Below are 18,515 nucleotides of genomic sequence, written 5' to 3'. Positions count from 1 at the left end.
CAAAAATGGTCATAAATGCCGACATCCATGACCTACCTGAGATCAACTTTGACTTCTTTTGCAATCCCTAAATCCAATGTGTGGCCTCCCTTATGCGTGGGCTGGCAGACATGCTGAATCAGATTGAAAGATTGCAGTAAATTCAGGAGATATCTTGATTGGTTATCCACATGAAAATTAAAATCACCTACAATTAGATACCAATCATAGTTAGTTGTTATTATGGAAACTAAATCTGAAAATTCCTCAGTAAAAGATGCGTAATATTTTGGAAGTCTATAAATGGATAACATGAGAGACTAAGAGATTCCCAGAATAACGACTGCTATATAATTCATATATATTTTTATCATTTAATCGGCTTGAGTAAATATTCTCTAAACCACCTCCTTTTTTGCCTTGGCGAATTGAATGAGCAAAGTTGTAATTCAGGAGTGCCGCATCAATTAATACTGCAGCACCACTATGACTGTAATTGTCTTTTTTTTTTAGTGAGATGAATGTGAGAAGTCTTCATTACCAGACTTGATTCTGGCTGGGCTTGCAGCTTGGTTGGTGTTGGATGCAGAGTGCACTGTTTGGGTCTCTTCTGGCACTTCAGTACCAGGATCATCAAGGCCTGAGTCTGCTTCCTCCAGGTCTGCCGTATTGCAAAGCTCTTTTGGCTTCAGCTGTTCTTTAGGAGATTGTTGTTAAGAAACATATTGAGCTCTATATAACATGTTGGATATTTCAAAAAATTAAAGGAAAATTAATTAAAACACAACACTACAGCCTGACAAATGGATATCATTGGTCGTAAGACAAAAGATAGCTATCAACCAACTGACGATGATATAGTAGAATTCTTTTGTCAAAATTCAGTTTCCGTGCTTATCCTGAATACAGCATGAAGGCAAACATTAAATTGCATTTTAATAAAATCACTTTAAGTCATTGTTTAATATTCACAGGAAAATTATATAAATGGTTAATTTTTGGTGGAAATTAAGTTTTTTTAAATAGTTTTGGGGGCCAGCCCTAGATAAATTATGCCCAAGGAGATAATCCAGGGGCTGCACGGTGGCGCTGCTGCCTCGCAGTTAGGAGACCCAGGTTTGCTTCCCGGATCTTCCCTGCGTGGAGTTTGCATGTTCTCCCCGTGTCTGCGTGGGTTTCCTCCGGGCGCTCTGGTTTCCTCCCACAGTCCAAAGACATGTCGGTTAGGTGGATTGGCGATTCTAAATTGGCCCTAGTGTGTGTTTGTGTTTGTCCTGCGGTGGGTTGGCACCCTTCCCAGGATTGGTTCCTGCCTTGTGCCCTGTGTTGGCTGGGATTGGGTCCAGCAGACCCCCGTGACCCTGTGTTCGAATTCAGCGGGTTGGAAAATGGATGGATGGAGATAATCCAGTGAAATCCCATATGCACATTTTTCAAATTGTACATAGGCAGTAACTCTTGACAAAAGAAATTGTGTTTTTTAAATGGCAGTTGCTGTTTCATGAAGTGACAGATGACATGCTGGTTGCTGAAGTCGAAACAGTGGAATGCTGCGTCTCCAAATTCATACCAGCCTTATAAGCGACATGGCGACAGTACTCATAAGTGATGTGTCTTATCCACTGTTGACTGTTTCTTTCTGGCCTGAAAAGGATGACAAAGACCTTGGGCAGAGTGATGCAACCAAGAATACCCCAAGCAGACAATGTGATGGACACCCCAAGTATCACTGTCTGCAGGTCTTTGATATCACTCATGATTATGAGAATTGTGCAGCCCCAGATAGAAAGGAAGATCAACATGCTGAATGAGATGGACTGAGACTCACTGAAAGCAGGAGGAAGAGCATTACTCTTGATGGCTAACCCCCAAGTAGCCAAACAAAGGAGCCCGAGGTAGCCAAAAGAAATGTAGTACCAGTACTTGTTGTTGCAGTCACAGGCCATGTTGGTATATTGCTTTGCTTGGGGCAAATAGGTGAAGTAAAGGGGATCCTTTAGCATCCATGCCAGGCAAATGGTTACCTCTCCCAGAGTACCCACTGTGATGATGATAATATAGAAGTGAAGCTGAAACTTGTTTGGTCTTTCAGCTTTGTTGGCAAAGGCAATCAAAATTCTGCAGGACCTGGCAAGAATACTGGAGAGGCAGACAGAGAACCCCATAGCTGATAGAGGCAGGCCTATCAGACATGTGTTATTTGTTGGGGTCACAGCAAACAGGAAGGCACTGGAGAAAGCAATGACGAGACCAGCCAAGTAGCAGTAGAAGATGTTCCCTCCAGACATTTTCACAATGGGAGTCTTAGCATGTGCTAGAAAAACTGCCAGAGACCCCACACACAGGAAGATGCCCAACGGGGACAGAATGTGGATCAAAATGTCAGGGACAATAGTGAGAGGCAGGCAGTCTGCAAGGATAAAAGGGAACAGAAGGACGTCAGCCAAATAAAAAAAAAATTAATTCTGCTACTCTAGGCATTTAAATTGTATTCACAACCCATTTTTTTTTTCTTGGAAAATGAATTTCACATGTAAATAGATTTATAAAGTTGCAGACTTCATATGAATTGTGGTAGATGGGGTGGGGTAGAGTTCTTGTCCCAGGCAACCACTTAACATCCATACACCCACTCATAATGTGAACAGAAGGGCTATGAGGCATAAAGATAATGGAGCAGATAAATTGAACCAAGTGTCTCATTTATGGGAGATGGTCAAGTGGAAAAAAATGTAAACAAACATACACAAACTCCTCACCCTAGGGTTATGCCCAGAACCCTGCAGCGTATTGTGGCCAGACTGCTCTTGGCAGGCAAGAAGAGAATGTCCCACTAGATGAAGCTGTGGACTCATTTCCCTCGTCATGAAACAGGCCAGTTGGACCTTTAAAGTGACAAAAGCATGTAACTGGAGAGAAGTAGAGAGACCAGATAAGTTTCAGAAACGATGTTGGAGGTGAGAAAAAGCAGGATCATGCGTAAGTGGGCAAGTGCGGTAGGCAGCACACAGGTTAGACCGGAGCTTCACCTGTAGTCAGGGAAAGGCCATCAGGTTTTAAGTTCTCTGAGTTTAACCCCTTTATTTTGCTATTTTGTTGTCTTCTCTGTGTTCTTTACCTTATATTTTTTATTTCATTAATTCCATTTATTTTCTGGGTTCTTTGAGTCACAAAGAGAACTACTGTTGATAATGTTGTAATTAATGTTCATGAGAACTGGCTTAGAAAGGATTTTCTACCTTCTCAGTAAATCACATTAGAAATATTAATTCTATAACTCAAAAAAAATACATTTTTTATTAATGAAAATAGTTAATTACTTAAAATATGGTATATTTTAATTCAGCATTTCTCAACCGCTAAGTATTTGCGACCTGAGTTTTCATAACAGTTGTAATCGCGCCCCCCCCTAACATTTTTTTTGAAATGTAAATGCATATTTTATTATACCTACTTAACTTTTATCGACATTTATCTAACTCTATATTTATTGTTCTAGTATCAGAATGTAGTTTAAGTTAATTTGTTTTGGTTTCAACAGATGTTTTTTTCATATTTTTGATTCTTGTTTTCTATTTTTTACATCTTTGCGCCCCAAGGGGGGCCCGCCCCACAGGTTGAGAACCACTGTTTTAATTCATGTTGATTAGACTTTTGGTTGTGTGAAACAGATTCAGTTATAAAGGCATGGCTTCCTTTTGACGTGACTGTGATTAGTACTTGTAAGAGTGACAGCTTAAAATTAGTAATGTTTTTTAAAGTAAGTTTAGAAAAATTAGAAACGTTTAGACAGGAATAGGCCATTCAGCCCAACAAGGCTTGCCAGTCCTATCCATTTAATTCCTTAAAAATATCATCAAGTTTTAAAGTTTCCTAAACTCCTACTGTCTACCACACTCCTTGGTATGTTATTCCTTGTGTTTATGGCTCTCTGAAGAAAAAAACCCTAATGTTTGTGCGAAATTTATCCTTAAAAAGTTTCCAGCTGAGCCCCTGTGTTCTAGTAATTCCAAACACTTTAGTCATGTCACCTCTTAATGTCCTTTTGCTTAAAATAAAAAGTTGTGTTAATCTTTCCTCATAACTCATCCCCAGGAGTCCTGAAAACATCCTAGTCACTCTTCACTTGGACATTTTCCAGCATTGCTATGTCTTTTTTGCAGCCTGAAGACAAAAACTACACAAAGAACTCCAGGTGAGATCTAACCAGTGTGTTATAAAACCAGAGCATAACCTCCTTGGACTTGAACTCTACACATTGTGCTGTATAACTTAGCTCTTCTAGCCTTCTTCATGGCTTCTGAACACTGTCTGGCAGGTGATAATGACGAGTCCACTGTGACTAATAAAAATTTTACTAAGCTGTACTTCTAATTTTCATACCTCCCATTGTTTATTCAAACCTCAAATTTTTACTTCCCACGTGTAATACTTCACATTACTGACATTAAATTTCATCTGTCTAAGCCTCTTTAATGATTCGACAGATTCTTGATTATCTGCCAATCCACCTAGCTTGGTTTCATCTGAAAACTTAACCAGCTTATCATTTATCTTTCCGTATGTAAATAGCGTCACAGAACTTTTTTGCAACTTTTTGCACCATTTGTGTATTTACTTTTTGTGTTCTACATATACAGTATGTCTGCACTGAAGGAGCTGCTTTTAATCTCATTGTACATGTGTACAGTGACAATAAAATGAATTCTATTCTACTCTTATTCTATATTCCTATCTAAATCATTTATATGTATTACTGTATGTTGTTTTCATTTATATGATATATCTTTGCAATGCATTTTAATCCAAATAAAAAATCAAATCCAACAGTACTCTAAATTATGTAATTTCTTTTAGAGACGTTCTGTGCAGTGGCAAGTAGCTGAACATATTTGTGGCAAATTGACATAAAAGAACAACGGGACATAAGAAAAACGCATTGGTGGTTTACAGCTGTGTCAACATTGCAGTGATTTAGTTAGCTCACTCTTTTATCCTGACTTTGAAGTCACAATAATGTGAATGTTTGAATATTTCTACAAAGTGAGTTCTCAAAAGTTACGTGACTTACTTCATGTCACGCAGGGAGGTAATGGTGGGGGCTAAATAGCAATCTCATGGTATACAGTCCACCGTATTTCTTAATAGGCAATATGCAGTTTTTAAACAAGACTACATGACTATCCATTTTCATTGTCTAAAGCTTTTTAAAATTTGACTCTGAAATACAGGCGACTCAGAAAGTATTCAGACCCCTTCACTTTCTGCACACTTTACTTTGTTGTAAATTTAATTGTAAATGGATAAGTTTGTCATTTTTACCCATCAATCTACACTCATAATGACAATGTGAAAACATGTTTCAGAAAGCTTTGCAACTTTATTGAACAAATCTCTCCTTCATGTAAGTATTCGTGCCCATTGCCTTGCCTGTCTTAATTGTTTTCAGGTTCTTCCTGTTTACTTTAATTGTCCTCGGAATGTGTTTAGAACTTGATGGGAGTTCAAACTGAATTGATTGGACATCGCTTAGAAAGGCACCCACACCTGTGTATAGAAGGTCCCACAATTTACACTGGATATTACAACAGAAAACAAGCCATAAAGCCAAAGGAACTCTCTGTAGACCTCTGTGATCAAATTGTCATGAGCATTGATTCAGGACAAGGGTATAAAACGGTTTTCTAAACCGTGTGAGTGTTCCCAGGAGCACAGTGTTATCAATAAATGTAAAACAGACAATTTTGGAACCACCAAGAGAATTCATAGAGTTGGCCATCTGGCCAAACTAAATAACTGGGCAATAAGTTCCTTGGTCAGGGAGGAGACCAACAACCCAATCATCACTCTAACAGAGTTTCAGAAGTCGTCCGCTGAGATAGAAGAACATGTCGGAAGGACGTGGATTTCATCAGTCAGGCATTTATGGTAGAGTGGCTAGACGGATGCCTCTCTTGAGTAAAAATTTGCCAAATAGAATTTAAAAGACTCTGGAAGCATAATGAAAAAGATTCTCTAGTTTGATGAGACAACAATTGAGGTCTTTATGTAGAACTACAAGTGCTAAGACTTGGCAAAGACCAGGCACTGCTCACCCACTGTCTAATACAATCCCTACGATGAAGCATTGTGATGGCACAATCATGCTGTGGGGGTACTTCTCATTGCCAGGGACAGGGAGAATGAATGCAGACAAAATATAGAGAGGTCCTTGAAGAAAACCAGAGTGCATGTGACCTAAGACTGGGGCAGCAATTCACTTTTCAGCTCGGCAGTGGCCCACAGCGTACAACAAAGACAATTTTGGAATGTCTACAGAACAAGTCTCTGACTTCTTTTGCGTGGCCCAGCCACTTAAGGCCCACAGAACGTCTGTGGAGAGACCAGAAGATGGCCATTTACATAGGCTTCCCATCCAATCTAATGGAGATGAAGATGATCTGCCAGGAAGAATAGGATAAAATGCCCAAATATGCAAAGCCTGTAGAGATTTACCCAAGAACACTTGAAGCTGCAATTGCTGACTAAGGGGCTTTCATAAAGTACTGAATTAAGGATTTCATTTCTTATATGAGTGAGAGAGTTCAGTTTTTGATGATTAATACATATATATATATATATGTGTATATATATTGCTGACTTTTCTGAAAATATATTATCTCTTTGTCATTATCAGTTATTGAGTTTAGACTGATCGGCAAAAAGGAAAATTAATCTATTTAAAATTTAATTCAGAACACAATAAAGTGTGCAGAAAGTGAAGGGTTTTAAAACTTTCCGAATCCATTGTAGATCTTTAGCAAAACCAGTTGTGGAGGTCTTCTCATGCCGGTCCTCACCCCCAGGCCGCCAGGAGGAGCTCTCCTGACAGCAGGATCATGCCCCGAGGTCCAGCAGGGCCTTATGGACTTTGTAGTATTTATACACAGCCCTGCTGGATACCTTGGGGGCCACCAGGAGTCGCTGTGGGGGGGCTTATGGGCCCTTTTATGCCTTATGACCCGGGAGTACGTCACGGTCACGTGACGGGAAGGAACGACGTGCTCCCGGGTTGAAGTAAAGGACTGATTGCCCTGACCTGGAAGGAATAAGGAACTGTGGACTGATGGGACAGGAACACGTCCGGGTAAGGGGCTATAAAAGGACTATGGCTCAGTCCAGACACTGAGCTGTGCTGGGAGGTAGAGGGGCGAAGTGTCTGGGCGAGGAGGAGAGAATATTATTGTAGTCTTTATTGAATCTATGAGTAGTGTGGAGGGTGCTTTGTGCACGTTGTTGTTAATTAATAAAAAGTCTTGGACTTTTATCCAGTGTCTGGAGTCGTGCCTGAGGGTTCAAGGGAGCACCAGTGCCCCCTACTGTCATACAGTTTTAAAGGAACAAATTCAAGGCTTTCCTCAGAATAATGCAGATATGCTGAGACAGCTTAGCTAACACAGTGAGCTTGATGGACTGAATGGTCTCCTCTTGTTTGTCAAACTTGTTATGTTTTTGCAAATGTACTCAACTTTTCTGACTGAAAGTTTAAGAAAATTATGAATTAAGAAAGAAATACAACACAAGCAAAGTTTAAGCGTTTAACGCATGGTGTGTTTAGAAATCTGAAAATGAAAGGTAAATAAAATCAGAGCCTTCAAACTCCTGCTGGTATTTACCTGTTCCATTGCTGAAAGTCCCTCCTGAGCAGGGCTGACATTGCATACAGCAGTGCCCAATCATTACACTTCTTTCTGTGACTTTACAAGATTGAACACACAAAGAACTCTGCTAAAAAGTAAAAGAAAGTATAAAGTATAGTTATAAATTATACAAATGCAGAAAAGATGATACACAGTTGAGGATTCACCTGCACATGAAACAAATAAAGTTAGTAGAAAATAAAAGAAATGAAAAGGGTGTAGAGCAGCAGAAGCAGTCAGGTAAGCCACACAAAGGTGACCCGTGACCCGAGTGGCAGAAGCTGTGTGTGTGAAGTCAACCTACCACCTCCTTCATGTTACAATCTTCAGCATCATACTGAAACTCTTTATGAAAGTGTCATATTTCACTCTTGTTTCAGTTTTTTTTTTGGGTCATTACTAATGTTGATCGTTAAATCTGCCAAAACGTTTGTCACTGCTGGAGAAACCAGATGAATGTTTAAATCTACCTACATAAGATTATGACTTTGGGTGGATGGGAACTAAAGTTTTTGGGATTGAAGATAATGCACATTAAAGTTAATGCTAAGGCTATCGACTATTACTGTAGTTAATTATTTCTGAACATTAATGACTCAAATTTGTATTATTCTTTTCATCAATGTAAAGATTTTAATGTTGCATAGTTTACTGCCAAATAATGCAAAGAGTACGCGACACTTGTTTCGCCCTCATTTGGGCTCATCAGGCATACACACTCGACTGCATTCCTCTTGGGGATTGAACCTTGGACATCAGCATCAGAGACCAAGCCCCTTTACGCTGCACCACGGCGTGTAGTTTGTCTATTTGACAGCCTGTATTTACTCCGGACCTAACTACCTGAAATGAGAACGATTAAGATGCTGTAGTGCACTCATCACTATGAACTTCCAGAAAGTGTTCAGAAGCCATTAAGAAAACTACGCACCTATAGGCTGAGAATCATAGACACATGGAATAAGTGACTAAGTAGTGTGGTAGACAGTAAGACTTTTAAAATTTGACTTGATGTTATTTTAGAAGAATTAAGTTTGCGGGACTGGCAAGCTTGGTTGGGCTGAATGGCCCATTCTCTCCTAGATTGTTTTAACATTCTAAAGTTGGTGTTCTTTATCATGCCTTGAAGATAAAAATGTATTAGGACCCGAGACCTAGCATAATATATAAATATATACTGTATATATACTATATATATATATATATATAAAAGTATACTGTATAAGTAAAGACGCTAATATGTTTGCAAAATACAGATTTTAAGATGCTGCCTTCTTAAACACAAATGTCACATTGCACAGCAATAACTAACAGTAGATCTAAAAAAACACTTATTTTTTACTTGCCTAATAAAGATACAAAGTATGCAACATTTCCTATTCTCCTCACACTTAGGACAACTGAACACAAAGTATAGTGAGAATGTCAAGAAGAAAAGTAGAAAATATAAAGATACACTGGATTTTAAACCAATGAATCTATAAATACTTACAGGTCGAGAAACATTGTAGCAGTTCATATTTTTGTGTGTTTTATTTGTATCAATATTGCAAACTTTGAAGTCATATTCATTTTGAATTGCAGCACTAATCAAGCTCCTTAACAGTGATGTTTCATTCTAGATAAAAACAAACAAACAAATAAATACAGTTCATGTCTCAACAATTTACTATGTATGCTTTCACATTGCACAGATTATCTAAAATAATGTTTGTTCACTTCAGCAGTCTTGGAAGCCATAGCTGCGATCAGTTAGTTTTGCCAATCTTAAGGTCATACAGAAAGTGGGCTTCATGTGCTTTGATCCTGCTGGGGGTCTCTATGCCTCATTCAGCCCAGCATTGAATGCAATTGTGCTTTTGGCCATACGGACCTGGTAGAGAGAGAAGGAGAGTGATGCCAGTGAAGCTGAGTGAGAGAGAGAGCATCAAGTACTTAAAGAGCAGAACTTGCGAGTCCTTTTTTTTTTTTGCTTAAGTCCATCCATTGATCTTACTACGTGGTGTGGAATATGGCCGGCAGCTTATCCCAGCCAATACCCCCAAGCCGCCAGATGGAGCTATCCCTGCAACATGGAGGGGTCCCAAATTCCAGCAGGGCATCATGGAACTTGGTGTCTTTCATCACAGCCCTGTTGGATAGATAGATAGATAGATAGATAGATAGATAGATAGATAGATAGATAGATAGATAGATAGATAGATAGATAGATAGATAGATAGATATTTTATAAATCCCAAGGGGAAATTCACAACATTAACATTATTAACATGGGGACCACCAGGGGACGCTGCAGGGAGGCCCAGGGACTTCCATTTGCCTTATAGCCCGGAGTTTTCCCGACCCGGAAGTGTTATAAAGTCACATGGACTGAGGGACAGAAACACTGTCCGGGTCGTGGACTTTGAGAGGTGCAGAAGGGTATAAGTAGCCCATTAACAGTTCCTTCCTTGTAAGTTTGCACAAATAAAGCTAAGCCAAAGCATTATTATGGAGATGTTAAGTAAGAACTGATATACTGCAATATGTGATCTCCAAATATATTGGAGAGAGTAAGAATGCAACAGTGAAGATGAGAGCAATTGAGCTAGAAGAACTGGAGCCCCTTTGGTACTTAGGGTCAATATTTCAAAGGGAAGCAGGGCTAAAGGCAAACTTTAGGTATACTAATACTCTGATATAAAAATATGGCTGCTAATAAAAAAGAACAAAAATACACAAGATGGTAGTTAGACCAGCAAAGCTGTATAGTGCAGAAACTTGGGATGCAACTAGAAAAACTTAAAGTTTCAGGAGGTGAAAATGCTGTGATGGATGTGTGGGATGAACAAAAGAGGAGAAGAGAAAACAGGGACAGCTTAAATGTGAAAAGGATGTCATGGAAGATGATGAGGAACAGATTGTATTGGGCTGGTCATATATGGAGGCTAGATGAAAATGGTGGGCAAGGGAACGTTTTAGAGATGGAGTTGCCAAGAGAAAGAAGGAGAGAGAAGATGAAAAAACAGATATGGTAGTGAATGATATACAGGACACTGGGTGTAATAAGGACAGTGTGATAACTGGTCCGTGGTGCTGTGTTGATTTTAAATAAATAATCACGACCCGCAATAGTGCAGGCTCTAATCAGGTGTGAGTGCAATTCACTTACAGGACAGCTGGGGGTGCCTGCCTGATCACTAAGACACGTGTGAGTGTGCGCGTGAGGCAGGTGCATCATTAGTTCCTTGAAGTCTGCAACACGTTCACACCTGCACCCAGAGCACTAGTATAAAAGGAGTCTGCCAGAAGGGGGTAACAAAAGGAAGACAAGAGCCATGAGAACAGCACTGGTAAGAGAGGCAGAATGAGCCAGCCAGGGTGTGTGAAAGGCAGCAGAGCAAAGGATCGTCCCCACTGATGCAATAGTGCAATAGTGGTGGAGTTCTCTCTAGGGATCCAAGGTATGCTGGAGCAAGTGAGAAAAAAGATGAGAGGACAACCAACCCTGAGCGCTCTGGCTGACACCACTCATGGCAGCAAAGATGGGAGTCGGGTTGGAGAGGACTGCAGCTGCAAGTATGTAATGGGTGCGCTGGGCTCGTTGGAAGGAAACTGTGATGGCATTATTCTTGTTTTAAGTTCTGGATTTGAATTGCATGGATTGTCAGTGTTTTTTATGGAAGAGAGCATTTCACCTGAGGCACTGTTTGATTTTCAACTGTTTTATTAAAAGCACTTCTTCACTTTATTGCAACTACCCCTTGATTTGTGTGTTAGTGTCCTCATCCGCGGGCTAATCCTCGGGTATGTTATCAGCAGTAGTGGGTTAAATAAGCTCCCTGGAAGGACCCAATAGCATGGGGCCGACCCACACTGTCACAGGCAGAAATAGGAGGTGATGGAAAATAGAGATACACCTTTACTGTGGCGAGTACAGACAAGGGTAATGAGAGAAGGGAGAAGAGGTTTTTGCTATGACTGTTCCTTGTTTTTCACCCTTCTTTGTGTGTTTTATTCTACAATAAATTCCTCCGTTTCTCGGTTAGAGAATGCCCCCTTGTTAGAAAAAAAGCCTTTCATGTAGATAGATAGATAGATAGATAGATAGATAGATAGATAGATAGATAGATAGATAGATAGATAGAAAGGTACTATAGATAGATAGATAGATAGATAGATAGATAGATAGATAGATAGATAGATAGATAGATAGATAGATAGATACTTTATTAATCCCAAGATAGATAGATAGATAGAAATTAGATAGATGTCCAATATAGATATGTACTAAACCAAAACTATTCATTTAAGTAGTAATTAATCCAATTCACCCAATAAATGATGAATTCAATGATGAATTCATATAGTGATTCATTAATTCAAAATGTTTAAAGCGTTGAATATACAGTATAATACAATAAACAAGAATTAAATAAAAATAGTAATTTATTAATAAGTAATTAAAAATAGCTAGGTGAAGAAATAAACAGTTATTGACTATAAGATTGTGTTGACAAGCTAAGAAACAAGGCAAGGCAAAAATTAACAAAATGGAAAAGGACTCCAAAATGAATTACAAAATTCTGATTATTTTACACAACTCTGTTATCTAGGAAACTTCAAAATGAACTAAAAACTCTTACAGAAATGCCCACACAAGAAATCTTACCCAGAGACAACTCTACACATTAAACTGTGAAGAAAAATGGCAAACTGAGGAAATTTATATTAAAAGACCAAATAGTCTGTCAAAAATCAAAACAATATGTTAGCCCTGTAAGCACAAATTGAAACTCAAAAATCCTAATACTGAGAAAAATCTGAAACCAGATGAAAACAAACAAGAACAATGGAGTTTAGGTTGAGTCTAAAGAGGAGTGCCGCATGCAAGGTGAACATCAGGGCACCACACACACACACACACACACACACAATTCTCCAGTGAAGGCGTGAGGTGAAGCCCAGCCCTTGTAACTCTGGCTAAGGTGGCTGCCGTAATTAGCGTATTACCTCATTTGTTCGTGATTGGAGGCCCCACCCCCTTTGGCTCACTGCCTGTAGACAAAAGGGGATAGCAATTAATAAAAGGAAAAAATAAAAAAGATACGGCCAACAGGAACATGACACTCGTAGGGTGACCAGTCCTTTCTTCTATGGCATAAACATTGCGGTTTGTATTCTACTTGGCACAAACCATTGAATGCTACAGTACATTTGAACATTGTTGTCCTCCAGGTGTATTCTTTCATTTTCACAGAGGAGCTCTTTGTGAATAGGCTTTATTTGCAGAGTAATACTCCCTACAACAAAGCTAGAAAATGCCTGGGAAGGTTGCATTTAAAGGAATATAAGCCTGAATTCAGCATAAGGTATTGACCTCTTTGGATGCAACAGTGAGAGTTGTGAGACATGTCAGACGTGGGTGAACATCTTTCTAACACATTTTGACACTGTGTGTGCTGTTTTGATGACAAATATGGAACAAATACTTTTAATGTGGCTGTTTCTAATAAGGAGTGCAGTGAGTACAGTGCCTATAAACAGTATTAATCCCCTGGGAAGTTTTCACATTTTACGTTATGCTGTACAATTGAAACACTGTGGATTTAATTTGGCTTTCTTGATGCGGATCAGCAGAAACAAACTCTTTAATGTTAAAATGAAAACAAATCTCTGCAAACTCATCTAAATTAACTACAAATATAAAACACAACATAACTGATAACATAAGTATTCATTTAATAGATGCAGCTTTAGAAGCCATGGCAGCTTTGAGTCTGTGCACAGGTTTCTGTCTTTCTCTATAAGATTTGTACATCTGCACTTTGCTATTTATTATTATCTATTATTTATATTCTTTATTCTTCTTTGCAATACTTTTCATGCTCTGTTGGGTTGCATGGTGACAAAGAGTGAACAGCCTTTATCAAGTCCAGCCACAAATTCTTAATTGCATTGAGCTCTAAACTGATTCAGCCACTCCAGGATATTAACATTTGTTAGCTTTGGCTTTTTGCTTGAGATTGTTGTCTTGCTGGAAAACAAATCTTCTCCCATCATGCAGGTTTCTTGCAGATTGCACGAGGCTTCCCCCCAGGATTTCACTGTATTGCGCTACATTCACAATTTGTCCAGAACCTGCTGTGCAGAAGTATCCCCACAGTGTGATGCTACCAGAATCATGTTTCATGATTGGGATGGTATGTTTTTTGAAAATGTGTAGTGTTTGGCTTACCCTAAACGTTGTATTTTGTCTGATGGCCACAACTCCCAATTCTGGCCTCATCAGACCACAGAAACATTTTCTACTTGACTTCAGAGTCTCGGATGTGCCTTGCTTCACAGTGGCTGCTCTCCTTCTTGTTCACTTTTCCAGCAGATTAACTGCAAGTTTGGTCTTTTTTTGTAATACTGCAGCCTGCTTAATGTGAGTTAGTCTTTTAGGTTAGTGTTCTTCTTTATATAAATGTTTGACAATTGTCACACGTGCACATGGGAGGCAGCTAAAGGGCTTGAGTGAAGGCAGTTCTGAGGCATGCCGGGATGTGGCAGAGTGCACTGACTCTTTTTCTCCCTTTCCTGTAGACCATTCCCGGGAGATTCCACCTGGCTCTCTTGACATCACTTCCGGGACCGAGCCAATGGAAGTAGACCTTACCAGCTCCGGCCCCTCTGACGTCACGTCCGGGCTTGATCCAATGAATGAAGAACACGTGCCCGATCCTTATGACCTTACTTCCTGTCTTCCCCTTTAAAAGCCTGCCCTTTTCCCTTTTCCCTCAGTCTCGTTCTGGACTCAGTTGGATGCACATTAGTGCTATGTATTTGATAAAAATGACTTTGAGGCCAGGATACCATATTATACGGGTGGCTGCCCCAAACCTTTATCTGTTTATGTCTCATTCTTGTGACATACTGTATGTAAATTTGTGAGAATCAAGAGGCAAATCAAACTATAGCTAAAGCTGGCACCTTTTTTCAACTGCAAACGATCAAAAGGCAGTTGCTATCTATTTTTCGCCATGAGCTGTGAACACTTACCTTTTAGGACTGACCTATTTTGGCCATAAGAATAATTGCTTATTACAGTGTTTCCCTGTAAGTTGTACTCGATTTCAGTGCAGCCTTTAACACTGTTGATCATAACATTTTGCTAGACAGGATGGAGAATTTAGTAGGCATTGGTGGTCGGTTAGATCATATTAGTTAAACAGCCTTGCACTTCACTTGTGTTAATAATAGCAGCATGGTTAAAGACCAGCATGGTGTTCCTCAAGGGTCTGTGCTAGGACCATTTCTTTTTTTCTTTATATGCTACCCTTGGGGAATCTCATCTGTAAGCTTGGTGTACAATTGTATTGCTATACGAATGATACATACTGCACCTTTCTGTTAAGCCTGATGAACATTCTTTAATTTCAAGAAATAGTGATTGTTTAATTAATAATAAGGCTTGAATGTTAACAAACTTTCTCCTTGTCAATGCTGATAAAACTGAAATTTTACTCATTGGTTCAAAGAATGTAAGCTCTGAAATTCCACTGTTCTCTTCAGTTGCTGTTTTACTGTTTTAAGCAACACTGGTAAAAACCTAAGTGATGTCTTTGATTCAAACCTGTTGTTAAGCCCTATATACTTAAGATCTGTTTTTTCATCTACAAAATATTGCTAAGATCAGGAATATGTTGTCCGTCAACACTGTTGAGATACTCGTGCATACTTTTAGTTCTTCTAGACTGATTGTTGTAATGCACTGCTGGCCGGGGGTTCTGCTTCTCAGACATTGAAATCACTGCATGTTGTCCTGTTATGTGCGCTTTGACTGAAAACAATTTCAGCAGGTGAAAGAGCGTTGGCATGTTATCAAATAGCTGACCACCTTTGGTCCATATGCTGAGGCTATTATCTTTTTAGTTTGAGTTTTAATTCCTTTTTTTATTTCTGAGCATTTTGTTGTGTTTATTTTACTGTTTATACTTGTTGAATTAACTTTGAACTTAGTCACATTTGACTAATTTATTTCCTTTGCTCATCATGTTTTATCTTTTACTTCTAATTTAATTATTTTGTATACTATTTTTAATATCACATTTAATTTTGAGCTATTTTCTATTGGTTTTAGTTTTATATAGTAACCTATTTTGCTTCTTTTTATCTGTAAAGCTCCTATAAATAGCTTTATGTTTTAGAAGGTGCTATATAAATGAAGTTCCCTTGCCCTTGCCTTCTGACAAATTCTACCAAATATGTTATTTGTTTTGTTTTGTTTTGTTTTGTTTTGTTTTGTTCTTTGACACTCTTTGTCATAAAGCTGTGACTGGTGAAGAATCTGAGCACAGTTGTTGTCAGCACTGTCTGTTCACTCTCAGGCACTGTAACTTGACCTCCTTCAGAGTTGGACATTAGACAACTCTAGATGAGAACAGGCTGTTCAGCCCAGCAAAGCTCGCCAGTCCTTTCCACTTATTTATTCCAAAAAACATCAAATCGATATTTGAAAGTCCCTAAAGTCTTACTGTCTACCACACTACTTGGTAGCTTATTCCAAGTGTCTATCGTTCTTTGTGTAAAGAAAAACTTCCTAATGTTTGTGTGAAATTTACCCTTAACAAGTTTCCAACTGTGTCCCCATGTTCTTGATGAACTCATTTTAAATTAACAGTCTTGATCGACTGGACTTATTCCCTTCATAATCTAAGAGGTCACCTCTTAATCTTCTTGTGCTTAAACTGTAAAGGCTCAGCTCTTTTAATCTTTCCTCATAATTCATCCCCTGTAGCCCTGGAATCAGCCTAGTCGCTCTTCTCTGGACCTTTTCTAGTGCTGCTATGTCCTTTTTGTAGCCTGGAGACCAAAACTGCACACAGTACTCAAGATGAGGCCTCCCCAGTGCATTATAAAGGTTGAGCAAAACCTCCTTGGACTTGTACTCCACACATCAAGGTGCTATATAACATGACATTCTGTTAGCCTTCTTAGTGGCTTCTGAACACTGATGGGAAGTTGATAGTTTAGAGTCCACTACAACTCCTATATCTTTCTCATAAGGTGCTCTCAATTTTCTGACCACCCATTCAAACCTAATATTTTTACTTCCTATGTGTAATACTTTACATTTACTGACATTAAATTTCATTTGCCACAAATCTGCCCAGGCTTGTATGCTATCCAAGTCCTTCTGTAATGATATCACAGATTCCAGATTATCTGCTAATCCATCTATCTTGGTATCATCTGCAAACTTAACCAGCTTGTTACTTGTATTCCTATCTAAATCCTATCTAATTCTGATCACCATTACCCTCTGCTTCCAGTGTCTGAGCCAATTCTGCACCCATCTAAAAACATCACCCTGAACTCCGACTTCTTTTAGTTCTCATAGGTCTTTTGGTGGCATCCTCACCAATCTACTTCTTGCACAATCACTTAGTTTTTGTGGATGATCTGCTCTAGCAGTCTTACAGCCGTGCTATACTCTTTCTATTTCTTTATGATTTATTCAACAGGACTCCAAGCAATATTTAATGACTTGGATGTAGTTTCTTATCTCCATCCTCTGACTTGGGTTTTTCCAAAACTTTTTCATGGAGTTGCTTGGAGTGTTCTTTTGTGTTCATTCAATAACTACAATTTGGATCTTCAATATTCAGGTGCATTTACACAACAATCAACTGAAACCCCAGACATGTGGTCTCCTTAAACAGATTCTGTGATTTCAAAAACCATTTGACTGCACCAGTGATGATTTAAATGTGTTGTATTAATGGGGGTGAATACTTATGCAATCAGATATTTGTGTTTTATATATGTAATTCAATTATACCACTTTCTAGAGATCTGTTTTCACTTTGACATTAAAATCTTTTTTTTTTTTGTTGGTCAGATAAGAAAGATGGAGAAGGATTGGGGTAAAACACAGTTGTTAACTGTTTTTCTTTCTTTTTCCTTATTTGAAGAAAAACATTACTAGTGACTCTTGATGCCCCTATGGAGTCCCCGCACCTTCTGGCCAACCTCCTACATAGGAAGAAGAGCAACCGAAATTTGACATTCATTCTGGACCCTGATTCCTTTGAAATTAGGGAGACATCTAACAACTGGTAGAGCAATAATCCTTCCATTCTGAAATTATTCACTTGTGCAAGGAACTGCCTCGTTTTCAGTAAGTTAACCACACTGACAGTGTCTTACGTCTCTTCCTGTGGTGATATAGTCGGCAGAATTTCGCTCTGGGAAACTGGCTGCCCAGGCGTAAGAGATTTGATTCAACTTCTGAAAGGCCAAGAAAAGTGCTCCTTAGACTTACGTGTGTGTCACTAACCAGATAGCCTCAGTCACAAGCTGGGAAACAGTCACAGGTCAGGGACACATCCACTCTGACTCACACAGGGCCAGTTTAGAGTCAGCAAATAAAACTAACACTCACGTCCTTGCGTAAAAAGCAATGACTCCAGAAAAGACTTACACATACACTGAGAGAACACGCATACTCCACACATATTGAGGTTGGGTGCTTGCAATAGTCAGGGAAGCCCCACTAACTAGTGTCCCATAATTTCTCCAACCCCCTGCACTAAAGTGTAACAAAAATAATAACATATCTTTTAGAAGTCAGCGTTTCCATAAGACAAACATTGAATAAATTAATTAAAAATGCTAAAGATACTTTGAAATTTTCAAAAGAGTTCAATTGATAAAATAATGAATTAAAGGTTAAACACTTTCTGATCGTACCTTTGTTAAACACTGCGAGGTGTTGGTCCATATCTGGCACTCTTTCAGTCTGCTGCGGCATGTGCTGTTGGCAACTTTGTAAAGGACCCGAATCAGAGTGTAAATCTGACTGAACATAACTTCAGCCCAATTTAATTTACG

At 39.0% G+C, this 18,515-nt stretch overlaps 1 protein-coding gene across 1 annotated transcript; it reads right to left on the bottom strand.

Moving 5' to 3' along the window:
- Positions 1-1,328: 1,328 nt before the first annotated feature.
- Positions 1,329-18,406, bottom strand: LOC120542986 (extracellular calcium-sensing receptor-like). The gene is made up of 4 exons (XM_039775775.1): positions 18,375-18,406; positions 9,151-9,276; positions 7,635-7,746; positions 1,329-2,389 (listed from the first exon to the last, which is right to left on the bottom strand). Exons 2-4 carry the CDS (start codon positions 9,175-9,177, stop codon positions 1,479-1,481), a joined length of 1,050 nt encoding a protein of 349 aa, XP_039631709.1. The 5' UTR covers positions 9,178-9,276; positions 18,375-18,406; the 3' UTR covers positions 1,329-1,478.
- Between the last annotated feature and the right edge of the window lie 109 nt (positions 18,407-18,515).

Source organism: Polypterus senegalus, chromosome 13, assembly GCF_016835505.1.
Source record: "Polypterus senegalus isolate Bchr_013 chromosome 13, ASM1683550v1, whole genome shotgun sequence".
Taxonomy (NCBI): Eukaryota; Metazoa; Chordata; class Cladistia; order Polypteriformes; family Polypteridae; genus Polypterus; species Polypterus senegalus.
Note: the sequence above shows the minus strand (reverse complement) of the source record. Positions and strands in the feature narration are given on the sequence as shown.